This window comes from Setaria viridis, chromosome 7 (genome assembly GCF_005286985.2).
Source record: "Setaria viridis chromosome 7, Setaria_viridis_v4.0, whole genome shotgun sequence".
NCBI classification, from domain to species: Eukaryota; Viridiplantae; Streptophyta; class Magnoliopsida; order Poales; family Poaceae; genus Setaria; species Setaria viridis.
The window spans coordinates 14342737-14355090 of NC_048269.2; the positions used below are offsets into that span (position 1 = coordinate 14342737).

At 52.5% G+C, this 12354-nt stretch overlaps 1 protein-coding gene across 1 annotated transcript; it reads left to right on the plus strand.

The window, feature by feature from the left end:
• Positions 1-7736: 7736 nt before the first annotated feature.
• LOC117864626 (uncharacterized) lies at positions 7737-8186 on the plus strand. Its single transcript, XM_034748753.1, has one exon. The coding sequence runs from the start codon at positions 7737-7739 to the stop codon at positions 8184-8186; it is 450 nt and encodes a 149-aa protein (XP_034604644.1).
• Positions 8187-12354: the final 4168 nt, after the last annotated feature.

A 12354-nucleotide genomic window follows, 5' to 3' on the forward strand; every position in this document is an offset into this window, starting at 1 on the left:
AGGAGCTCAGCTACAACTTCGTCTCCTGGCGCCGGGTGTAGCTCGTAGAAGCCGTCGGCGAGGCGCAACTCTACACGAATGCAATGCAAGAGTTAGCATAGACGGTTATTTCAACAGCAACACTTGCAAGCCTGAGCCCAGAAACTCGCGACAAAAAGCAGGAGGGTGTGGAGGTTCAAGGGAGCTTGTGGAGATCAAGAGGTAAGGGTTGGAAAGGAACTTATGATCTGATCCTTGAACTAGAGGATGTGGTATACTAGGGATCCTCAGACGCAAGCACTGAAGGGTTCCTAGGTTTTACACATACACCCTCGGGTTGAAGAAAAAGATCACAGCCGAGCCCTCGGGCGAGGCGGATAAGGGTCGGCGGAACAGATAGGGTCGGGCGAGACGGAACCGGGGTCGGGCGGATAAGAGGGGTCGGGCAAAGCGGACTGAGGTCGGCAGCTTACCTTCTTCCTACAAGGAAGGCTTGGGGTCGGGAAGAAGCAGACTTGGGCGGAGGGACTAAGGCTTTGAACAACGGCTAAGTCCGGCAGTGCTCCGGCGGCGGCGGTGCTTCTTGTGGATCACAAGTGAGCTTTTACGCAGCACGGAGGAGCAAGCGGCTGGGTGGCTTGGGGAAAACGGAGGGGAGCTGAGAGGAGAGTTCCTCAGGAACTTAGGGTGTGGCGCTAGGAGCTTGAGCAGGGAGCAAGAGAAATGGCGGAAGGCAGCAATGGCGGAGGGAACTCCGGCGGGCTCGCGTATTCCCTTTTATAGCGGCTGGGACGGGGGAAGGGAAGCGGCGCAGGAGCGAGAAGGGGAGCGGCACAAAGGCCGGGGAGAAGCAATAGAGTGCTCTGCCGGGGCGGCGATTGAGCGACGGGGGCGGTGGTGCAGGACTTCAGAGATGACGCCAGCGGTCATTGGGCTCTGGCATTAGGGCGGCGCAGGAGCGGGTATGCCGGTGGTTGTGATTTGGCGGAGGCGGGCGTCGCCGTGCGGTAGATTTGATGGACGCGACCGGGCTAACGGCGCTAGAATCGAGGGTGCACAGGTGAGAAGACAGGCAGCCGTGGGCGCGCGGGCGAGCGCGGAGCAACAGATTGTCAGGCGGATTCTGACAAGGCGGGGAAGGAGCTGTCGCTGCCGTGGTCGGGGTTGGCGAAGGAGGAATCGTCGGGTAGCGAAGACCAGGCAGCGCGACTGTGTTCGAAGTGACGGAAAAGACGGGCGACATCGGGCTCTGTGGCCGGGATCTGGCGGTGTGATGATGGGCGCGGGAGGCGAGGCGCTGCAGAAAGGTTGCAGAGGGGCTTCCGCTGCCATTGGGGAAGGGGCCGCGAGAATCCATTCGGTCGCGGGTCAGAGACGAGGCTGAGCGGCGGGCGTCGGAGAAGATGAGCCATGTGGCGGGGAGACTCTGAAGCGGGCATGCAACTCGAGTGCGCCTGTCGCGAAAGATCCGGGGGAAAAAGATCTTGCGGGTCCACTGGTCAGATAGAACGGATGTTTGGGAAAGACTCAGAAGGATCCGACGGTGGGCTCGTTTTGGCGGGGTCGGAATCGGAGCGAAGCGGGGAGGGGTCGGGTCTCAGGGGTCGGGACTGATCGGAAGATTGAACACTTAGGCGCGGAAAAACTCGACAGGTGATCAGGGGCTCGGATTAAGATTAACTGGGAAGATTTGGGGCCGGTCGTCACACTGATGCTGCTGGCTTGTTGGCATAGGGGCAGTTGGCGATGAAATGACCTGGCTCCCTGCAGTTGAAGCATGCCCTACCGTTGCCAGTGACTTGGCTGGCGCTGCTCTGTGGGGTCTTGGCAGGGTTCTGGCTCCTGAATGGGGCAGCGGTCTGGTGCGAACCGGGTGCTTGGGACTGGGTCCGGTAATGCATGGGAGCTTGGGATCTGGGCAAGGGGTGACCGAAGCTCCTCAGCTTCTGGAATCGGTCCTGCTGATGTGCCTTGCTCTCCAGGAACCGGCGCTTGTTGTCCCTCCGCTCTTCTGCCTTGGCCCTCTTGGTCAGGATGGCCATGTTCATCAAGGTGTTGAAGTCGGGGTAGATCTGGGGAGTGAGCAGGGTCCTCAGTTCCGCGTTCAAGCCTTTCTTGAACATGTCCTGCTTCTTCTCATCCTTGTCCACCTCCTCTGGAGCATAACGGGCCAGCTCCATGAACTGGAAGGTGTACTCTTCCACGGATCTGTTGCCTTGGCGGAGCTCACGGAACTCATCCGCCTTACGCTTCATGGTGGCTGCGGGGATATGGTAGCGACGGAATTCCGTCACGAACTCATCCCAGCTGATAGTGGGGGCATCCTGGGTGGCAGAGCAGTAGTTCTCCCACCAAGCTAAGGCAGTCCCAGTGAGCTGGTGGGCAGCCAAGAGAACTTTCTCCCTGCCTCACAGCCAAATGGTTCCAGCTTCCTCTGGATGACGCGCAGCCAGTCATCTGCGTCCAGAGGGTTGACGGACCCGCCAAAAGTGGGTGGCTTGGTCCGGAGGAAGTCTGTCAGCTTCTCATTCATGTTCTGCCCGCGGGGCCTCTGGCGGGTAACGACGTTGGCCAGAGCTTCCAGCAGAAGGGTCTGGTTGTTCATCACTTGAACCAAATCAATAACCGGCGGGGGTGGTGGCTACTGTGCTCCCACTTGGCTTTCTCCCCTTCCTTCTGGCTGGCTCACTTCCTGCTCCTCAGGAAGCACTACCGGAGGCGGTTCTTGCCTTTCTGGCTGCCTCTCCGCACTGGGGGTGGCATGGGCCTGACTTGGGGAAGTCCTGGTGGCACGCTTGGGCGGCATCTGCGGATTGAGTGAGACTTTATGAGAGTGGGATTTGGATTTTAGTGATCTTTAAAGTGGTTATTTCATATTTTCGAAGAGATAGAATCCACCTCCTGTCGACAAACACACAGACTAACAAGCAACAAACACAAGCGATTTTATTTATTTTGCCAAGGGGGGGTACAACACTTTTGGGGTAAGACCAAAACACGTACTACACGACCGGTTACAGCAACACAACTGGAGGGGGTACAACTCTAAACTGCGGACCAGGTAAGCTTCATTCCTTGGGCAATTCTGGCTGGGCATTCTACTCGCGGGGCGAGTCTTCTCCCTGGACTGAGTGGTCTTCTAACAGGATGAGGAGGGCCAGCACCTCATCTTTCAGAGTCCCGCCCGTTGGAGGGGTCTCGGGCGCCTCTCCATCTGACACCTCGGAGTTCCTTTCCGAGGGTGGTGGTGCTGGGGTGGCATCCGGGCTCTTTCATTTACTGGACCCTGGGGCGATGGGAATTCCTTCAAGGATCGGGGCCTCTTTGTCCTCGATGGCCACAATCCTCCTTCTAGAACGAATGGTGAGGTGGGCATCCTTCAGTTCCTGGGAGTGCTGATCCTCGGCTTCCTTGAGAGCCTCAATGGCGATGGCCTCGTTGCTTTGGGCAGCTGCGGCTCGGGCTTTGGCGGCGGCTAACTTCACCTGAAGCCTCCTCACCATAACCTCTGCATCCTCAGCCCTACGAGTCTGCTGCTTCAACTTAGCAGCCTGCTCATCGTAGAGCTTGTCTAAGGTGAGAAGGTAGGCAACCATGTGCACCACAGTGGGGTCATCCTCGCGCTGTCCACATCCTTCCAAAGTCCTTACCTGGGCCAGCCAAACCGAGCGGTTCTTCTTGACAGGCGGGTAGAACCTCATCGAGGTGCGGCCGATGTGCCTCTCGTAGATCTGGCATAGGAAACGGAGGGCCTTCCGAGCTGCCACTTGGTAAGTGTCCTGGTGCCGGAAGCCATTGGCAGTCACATTCCAAGGCTGGATGTCGGGGTAGCGGCTACTCCGCCCGATGTAGATAATCATCTCACACCGAGGGGTCCCACGATCCTCGTACTCCCTGCTGGTGTACTCCGGACGCTCGTAGATTCCGAGGCGGTCCATGCAGGCGAACAACAATCTGGGAAAACCAGGCTCCTCCAGGCAGTGGCTGTTGACCCATCCTTCCTCTGGCATCTGGAAAAGATCCGGGGCACAAATTAGTTTCGCAATAGAGCAGAGGTAGGCAGAAATTTTATAAATCTTTTATTTTGGTCAAAAAGGACTAATCCGGTCCTAAGGTCGCGTCCTACAGCCAACGATGGCTCTGATACCACCTGAAGCGTCCCCACATAAGTAGAGACTAAATGTGATACAAATATCAGTCCCAGGAGGCTGATAGCATATTTATTCGACAGATAATTCAGTTACCGTACAACTCCCGAGGGAGTGGGCGTGAGAGCCACGCAGCGATAAGAAGTAAATAAACAACAGCGGCTAACCAAGCGACTGCCAAAAGACAGCACTCGGGACTACACGGCAGCAGCAGCATCTTGGAAAGGGCCAACACCACAGTCAGCGTTGGGTGCGGACACAACCTCTACTCAAGGTCTTCAGCGATGAAGTCAGGGTCTTCCTCTATAGTAACGAAGCAAGGGTGAGTACGAACGTACTCAACAAGTCCAACCCCATCCACGGAGGGGGATACAAGCAAGTATATGCACAGGATACAACAAGGATAGGCTAGAGTTTATTTGCAATAAAGCTAGATTTTTCAACACATGCATAGGCTCGTTTCAAACAAATTTTTGTAAAGCTTTTCTTTAGTAACCGAACAAGGAGTGGGGTTGATCCTACACAAAGGATCCAAGTTTTTATCGCTATCGGACTCCCCGTCCGCCATAGCGCACGGCACGACTGTCGGACTCTTCCAAAATTCAACTCACACACACACACACACACACACACACACACACACACACACACACACACACACACACACACACACACAACACCATCCATGCCCAAGTGCTAGTTATGTGACCAAGCCGTAACTCGTCCAATGCCGTGGACACGGCTACCCAGATAGGTTTTAACTCTGCAGAGGTTATACACTTTTCCCAAAAGTAGGGTACCGCAGCACGATCACCTTAGTGCCGGTGCAGATCCTAACAAAGCCATTACCCACCTTAGCTAAGACTGGCTAGCCCTCGCGGAAGCACCCAAAGGGTTCACGGCTCATCCAGGAGACCGTAACCGGGACCTAAGTCACCAAGATCTTATTCCTTTTCCATGGGTGCTCGCCAGCACCCCTGACGGCTAACAGTTCAGCTAGTGGGATTTATGCTAAGCTGTTGCCCATACAACAGTCGAGTGGTTGCATGATGGTGGAATTAGGCAAGATGACACATCAACTCGGTCCTTAACCATGACAAGATGGATATCTCCCGACATTGCTCAACCACTAAGGTACGAGCACAACATCCTGGCATCCCACACAAGGAATACCCATCCATCCTGTCTACACATCCTTTTTCCTCTGAACCTAGAAAGCCATTTTCCTTACTTGCACACACACACACGCTTATTTTCCGAAAACATAGTTGTAGTGGTGATTGTACTTGAGTAGTAATTTCCTAAGCATTCTAGCGGTGGCTATCGACCAAATAGAGCGAATCATATTTAGAGACAACCATAGGATAACAAGGAATGTTCATAACAATCAAGGGATGGCTATCCAACCACGTCTTGCGATGAAATAATATACATTTTGTAAAACAGGCCAATAGGTTGTGTTTGAAAAACTAGGTATTAAATATGCATCAAAGGGTGAGATTGGACTTGCCGTCTTCAAAGCCTTCCGGGAGCTCCGGCTCGTGCTGCTGGTCCTCGGGCTCGGGCTCACAGTCAAACTCCTCCTCAGGCTCCTCCTCGGGCAATCCGCGATCTACAGCACACATAAATGGACACACAAATAAATAAAAGAAAGATTGGTTTTTAACCGTGAGCTCCGAACAGAAAATGCGAACGGAAAATAGGTAGAAAGATTATTTTTGGGAAATTTGGATATGGATCAGCGAAAGTATTCTGGAGGATGACGTGGTAAAATTTGGGATTAATTGGAGGAAGTTGGCGCATGAAATGACGGGTTAAACATGAATTAGGGTTTAAATAGGAGGTTTAGGACTGTTTTGTACTAAACCAGGGACCTATTTGTAAATACTTTTGGAGGTGGAGGGGCCTATCTGCGAATAGGTTTATGAGAGTGGTGGAAGGACTGTTTCACGAATAAGAAGAAATAGGGGGTCAGATCGGAATTTTAGGGAACTTTAGCTCTTCTTCTTCCAGGAAGGGAGAGAGAGAGAGTCGGGATGAGTGGGGCGACGGTGGCCGGCCGGCCGAGCTCACCGGCGGCGGCCGTGTGCGGAGGAGGTGGTGGAGGAAGGGGTGGAGACCCCATTTTGCCTCCCTTACCGTGGGTGGCGGCAATGGGAGAGGGTCGGCCGGTGGTGGCCTGCGGCGACGGCGCACGGCTTCGGTGGCGGCTTTCGGCGGCGGCGGTTGGTGGCGCGCGGGGGACTCGGCACGGGTGGCGGTGGTGCTGGTGGATGGAGCAGGGAGATGGCCGGGCGGGCGGCCCTTTTATAGCCCAGCGGCGGGGTGGGGGTCCGGGCAGTGGTGGCGCCGGCGGTATGGGCGGAGGCGGGGTCTGGCAGGCGCGGCGGGGCTCGGGGTGGCGTGCCGCTTGGGCCGGCGGGCGGCGGTGGCCGGCACGGCACCAGTGGCGTGGCCGGTCGGAGGTGGCACTCAGGTGGGGGTAGGGGCCGACGGCGGCGCACCGTGCGCGCGTGGGGCCGAGGCGGCCAGGCGCCGGGACGGGGCGGCCCAGGTGGCCGGGGCTGATCGGCGGGCGCGCGGCCCGAGAGGGGGTGCCGGGTGGCGCGAGTCCCGGGAGGGCCAGGCGGGATGGCGTCAGTGGGGGTGGGTGCGGTGGAGTTAAGGCGTTGGGGCCGGACGTGCGGCACCAGGAAGAAGAAGGAGGAGGAGAGAGAAGAAGGAAGGAGGAAGAAGAAAGAAGAAGGAGGAAGAAAGGAAGAAGGAAAAGAAAAAGAAAAGGGGAGGGAAAAAGTGAAAGAAAAAGAGAGGGACCGGCGGCGATCGCGGCACGCGGTCGGAGCACGCGCGCGGCGTCTGGCGACGGCACGCGGCGAAAATAATACGAGCATGGATAAAAAAAGGTAGGGGTCGGCATGGGTGCCGGGACGGCGAAATCGCCGGGGGGGATTCTCGATTTCCGGGAGCTCAGCGGTAAAAAGATTTTGAAATCGATTTTTTTAACGGATGGTTTTAGTTGGCGATTTCTGCGGATGTTACAGTCAGGCCCTCAACGACTCCAAGATTCGTTACAAACAGGTTTAGAAATTTCTCTACGCAGTTCTGATCTTGTCAAGAAAGCTGCGCCATTACTTCTAGGTGCACAAGATCCGAGTGGTATCCTTGTACCCCATTGGCAAAATTCTCCACAACAGGGATGTTAACGACTAAGTTGTCAAGTGGTCCATGGAGCTCGACGAGTTCGACCTTGATTTGTGCCCGCGTCATGCAATCAAGTCGCAGATCCTGGCTGACTTCATGGCTAAGTGGACAGAGATCCAAAAGCTGCCCTCCCTGGAGAGGCCAGAACACTGGACTATGTACTTTGACGGCACCCTCAATCTCGGGGGAGCCGGTGCGAGGGTCCTATTCATATCCCCCTAAAGCGAGCAGCTCAAGTATGTGTTCCATATTCACTACAAGGCCGCCAACAACGGTGCCAAGTATGAAGCTCTCATCCATGGCCTCTGCATCGCCGTTTCCCTCGGGATCAAGCGCATCCTTGCGTGTGGTAACTCCAAGGTTGTCATCAAGCAAGTCAACAAGAACTGGGACTGCACCAAGGGGTCCATGGATGCTTACTGCGCAGAAATCCGTAAACTTAAGGCCCACTTTGATGGTCTTGAGTTCCACCATGTCCCTAGGGAGCACAATGTTCCCGCCGATGTCTTGTCAAAGCTCGGCTTCAAGCGTGCACTCGGCTCCAAGCGTGCGCTGGTTCCAGTTGGCATCTTCGTACAAGATTTCCGGAAACCATCCATCAAGGTTCTGGACCAGGACCAGGTCAACAGCAGCACTGAGGCCCTAGCCGTCCCAACTCCTACTGATGTCCTGATGATTGAGGCAGAAGACAACTGGTACACCCCGTTCATAGCCTTGATCACCGACCAGATGGTGCTAGAGGACAAGATAGAACATGAAAAATTAGGTCGACAAAGTGCAAACTATGTCGTCATTAGCAAGGAGCTCTACAAAAAGACCGCATCCATAGGCATCTTGATGAAGTGCATTTTGCACTGAGGGCATCGACCTCCTCCACGAGATCCACTCGGGGACATGCGGGAACCACGCCGCCTCGGGCACCTTGGTCGGCAAGGACTTTCGCTCTGGTTTCTACTGGCCAACGGTGGTTGCTGATGCAAAGGAACTCGTCCAAAGGTGCAAAGGGTGCCAATTCTTCTCCAAGTAGCAACATCTACCAGCCCAAGACCTGCGCACCATCCTACCATCCTGGCCCTTCGCGTACTTGGGGCTGGACATGGTCGGACCCTTCAAGATCGCTCCGGGTAGCTACACCCACATTTTTGTGGCAGTTGATAAATTCACCAAGTGGATTGAGGTGAAGGCTATCACCAGCATTGAGTCAGCTAAAGCTGCTCAGTTAATGGAAGAAATCACACACCACTTTGGAGTGCCAAACAAGATTATCACCGACCTTGTCAAGTAGTTCACAGGCTCTGAGTTCTAGGAGTTCTGCCAAGACAACCTCATCGATGTGTACTACTCCTCGGTTGCGCACCCGTGCTGCAACGGTCAGGTCGAACATGTGAATGGGATGGTCCGCTAGTCCCTCAAGTCTGTCATCTTCAACGACGTGTGCAAGTACGCCACCAAGTGGCTATGAGAGCTATCTCATGTCATCTGGGGCCTACAAACCCAGAACAGCCGGGCTACCGGCTACAACCCTTTCTTCATGGTGTACGACTCAGAGGTCATCCTGCCATCCGATGTGGCCTTTGTCGCCCCATGCATCCAGTACTACGAGGAAGGCGAGGCAGAAACAATTTGGTGAGTCGACATCTACAGCCTCGAAGAGCATCGCGTGATGGCCCTTATCCAGTATGCACGCCATGAGCAGCAGATATGGCGCTACCACGATCGGAATGTTAGGGAACACTCCTTCAACATTGGTGATTTGGTGCTACGTCGGATCCAGTCCACCATGGACATGCACAAACTGACCACCCCCTGGGAAGGCCCCTTCATCATCAAATAAGTCATCCAGGTAGGCACCTACCGACTCCAATGGGCAGACGGCTTAGGTGTCCCCAATCCATGGAACATCGAGCACCTACGATGCTTCTACCTTAGAATTTACAACCTATGTACTCTATTTTCCTCCAAGGTTCTTTGTGTACCTACTGCCTTATTGTTTCTATGTCCGAGCTGTTCCTGATGCTCGGGGGCTGTCCGACCCGTTCGATGACCCGCTCAGGGGCTGTTTCTATGTCAGATTACCTTTCACGTAACTACCAAGTAGATTAGATTCAAACCGACTTGTAACCCTAGGTCGTCAGCCTATATAAGGCAGCCAAGGGAGTCTCCCAAGGGCAGGGAAATTCATAAGGAATACAAGACACCAAGCATACAGGACGTAGGGTATTACTCTCCGGAGACCCGAACCTGTCTAAAACCCCCGTGTCCCTTGTGTTCTTGTGATCACCTTCGAGTTCTTGGTTTCACAATCGCCTCCACGAACAAATCAACCATCTGGGTACCCTCTAGGTGGACTGCCGGGCTTATAAATCGGACATCAGCATCAGGAGGATCACGAGGGTTCTGAACATCTGGAAATTTCTTCCGATACTGATAGTGGAGAGGATGTGACTAACGTCAAGGTTGATCAATCAGAGCTCATGGCTGGCAAGGACACTTTCATGCCAACACTTCGCTTTGGTCGTTTGTTGGTTTCCCAGAACACGATAGACTTTAATGTCAGCAAAGGCTACTTTCCCAAGGATGTTGCGAGGCCTCCCAACGAAGAGCTTGTGCCGAAACCCAATCATGGCAAGGCTGTAGTCTTCAGGGATTTTTTCACTACCGGCCTACATTTTCCATGTGACAAGATGTTGCCCTAGATCTTTCCTAAGCTTCACCAACTTACACCTAATGCCTTTGTGACACTTTCTAAGTTTTTCTGGGTTGAGCGCACCTTTGGTGGTGTTGTTGATGTGGATGGCTTTGCGAGGCTCTATGAGCTTCATATTCAAAAAAAGAGGGTTCAATTTGATGATGAGGAAGAAGCTTTCGAGACTCAGTTTGGTTATTGTACATTCAAAACCTGGAGGAAAAATGAAAATAAGAAGATTTCTAGAGTCAAGCTCTTTGTAATTCAGAAGAACAGATGGGATGATGATTGGCTTTCTTACTGGTTTATGTCAAGGTTGACATGTCCAAGGCTAAAGGTTTTGGTCAGCCATTTTACCTGTTCTATATCTCGATGTCTCCGCTTAACATTACATCAGTTCCCACTTTTGGGAGGACAAAAGCTTTCTGGACTTGCGAGGATGCTTTTGTTCTTGTGTGCTCGGCTGTTGCCCACGGGATTTGGTTGAAGAATTTCTGGCTACAAACATTTGGCCCCTTTCTCATGAGTGGATGCCAAAGGAAATTATAATGAAAACTGTAACGTGGTACCACAAACCAGTTCCTTTTCCTCTTTTTGGTTTGAGGTTGCCGGAGGTGGTGAATGCTAGTCTTTTTGTTGATGAGATTGGGAGACGTGCTATTGATATCTTGGGGCCTTGTCACGAGAGCATATATCTGTCGGCTCGCAAGATTGTTACACACGGTGTCCGAGTGAACCGTGTATTTTCTGAGATGGGAATAGAAGTGGAGCCTCGAGTCAAACCTCGCAAACCCTTGAAGTGGATGCGTGAGGCTGGTGCTACTGGTTCTATTGATGTTGGTGAAAACGGAGGGAAGGGTAAGAAGAGGAAGAAGAAAATTGAAGATTCAGCTACTTTGCCTGTGGTCGAGACTGCTAAAAAATCCAAAACTCCTAGCCTCGAGACTCTTAAGAAAAAGAGCTTACTTGGTCAGGGTTCTTCTAGTGATAAGCTATTAAGCTCTTCCAACAAAAGGCTTGAGGTTGTCAAAAGTTCTGAACCTATGGTACGGGAGCCTGAGGTTAAGTCAGATGCCTCAAAGTTGGAGCTTGAAGGTGCTAGAGCTTTAGCCGGGCTGAAATTGAAAAAGGCTGGCAAGAAAACTAGAATGAGAATTGTGAGTGTCTTAGATGATGATGATGATGATGATGATGATGAAGGTTTTTGGGATAAGGATTCATCTTTGGTTTCCCCTCTGCGGGGTTTGCTTGATGACGAGTCTCTTGATTCTCCTTCTCAAAAGGAGCTGTGCCTCGAAGCTGCCGTCACTGCCAAGAAGGCTAATCCCGACTCGGTGCCTATTCAGCCAGGTAAAAATGTCGTCAAATTCACACCTAACTTAAGCCTCGTGGCTACCAGCGGTGCTTCCACTAAATTTTGGATGGAATTGCAAATTACTGTTGGCGTAGTTGGAGAGCCATATAGCCAACCCTCGTTGCTTCTAAGGGTGGACTCTCTGCCCTAGGGTTCTTCTCTACCCCAGTCTGTGCTAGACTACAACAAGGCTTTCGGAACAGATCTTAAGGAAAAGTTACTGGCTGTGCATGTGCCAGGGTCATGTGAGGATGATGATCCTTTCAATCCTCCACTACTATGGGGATCGAGGGACACACTTCGGGTTGTAGGTGAGATAGCGGAGGCAGCTTTGGGGACGTCAAAGATCAATGTTCCTTTCGAGGTTCTTGAGGAAGCCGAGCTTGCCAACGAAGAAAAAAAAAATCCTCAAGCTACAAGGGTTAAGTCTTATTTTCAAAGCGATACTCGAGGTAGTTCTTTTGATCCCGAGGGTTAGTATTTTGGTAGTGTCTTTTGTTTTGTTTGATTTTTATTTACTAGCTTGCTTATATGATGCTAACTATTTTGATAGAGTATGAGAAGTCGTTGCGCTACTATGACCTTGATTACTTGGTGAGGATAACAGCTACCCTCAACTATAAGATATTGTTTGTGTGACTATTAAGGTTTTGGTTGTTTGGTATTGTGGGCTTCTTCTCAGTTTTTACTTGTTTCTCATTTCTTTTTTGGCTATGATTGCTGGCAACGTTGCCATTGATAGGCTTCAGGAGAAGGAGAGGGCTGCGCTTAGCCGCAGTGCTAGGGTGCTTAAGTTGAGGCCGAGGTTGTGAGGTTGAAAAAGGAGAACTTGGCTTTAGATGATCTCAAAGCCTCGCTTTCTGAGGAAAATATTGAGTTGAAGACGAACAAGGAACTTCTTGTGAAAATCTGTAGTGACCTCGTTCAGAAGGTGGAAACCTTGGAGAAGAATTCTCAAGACAACCTTGGGGTATTGGAGAAATTGC

Coding starts and splice junctions, on each gene's coding strand:
- LOC117864626 (XM_034748753.1), top strand. CDS start 7,737: ATGGATGCTTACTGCGCAGAAATCCGTAAACTTAAGGCCCACTTTGAT.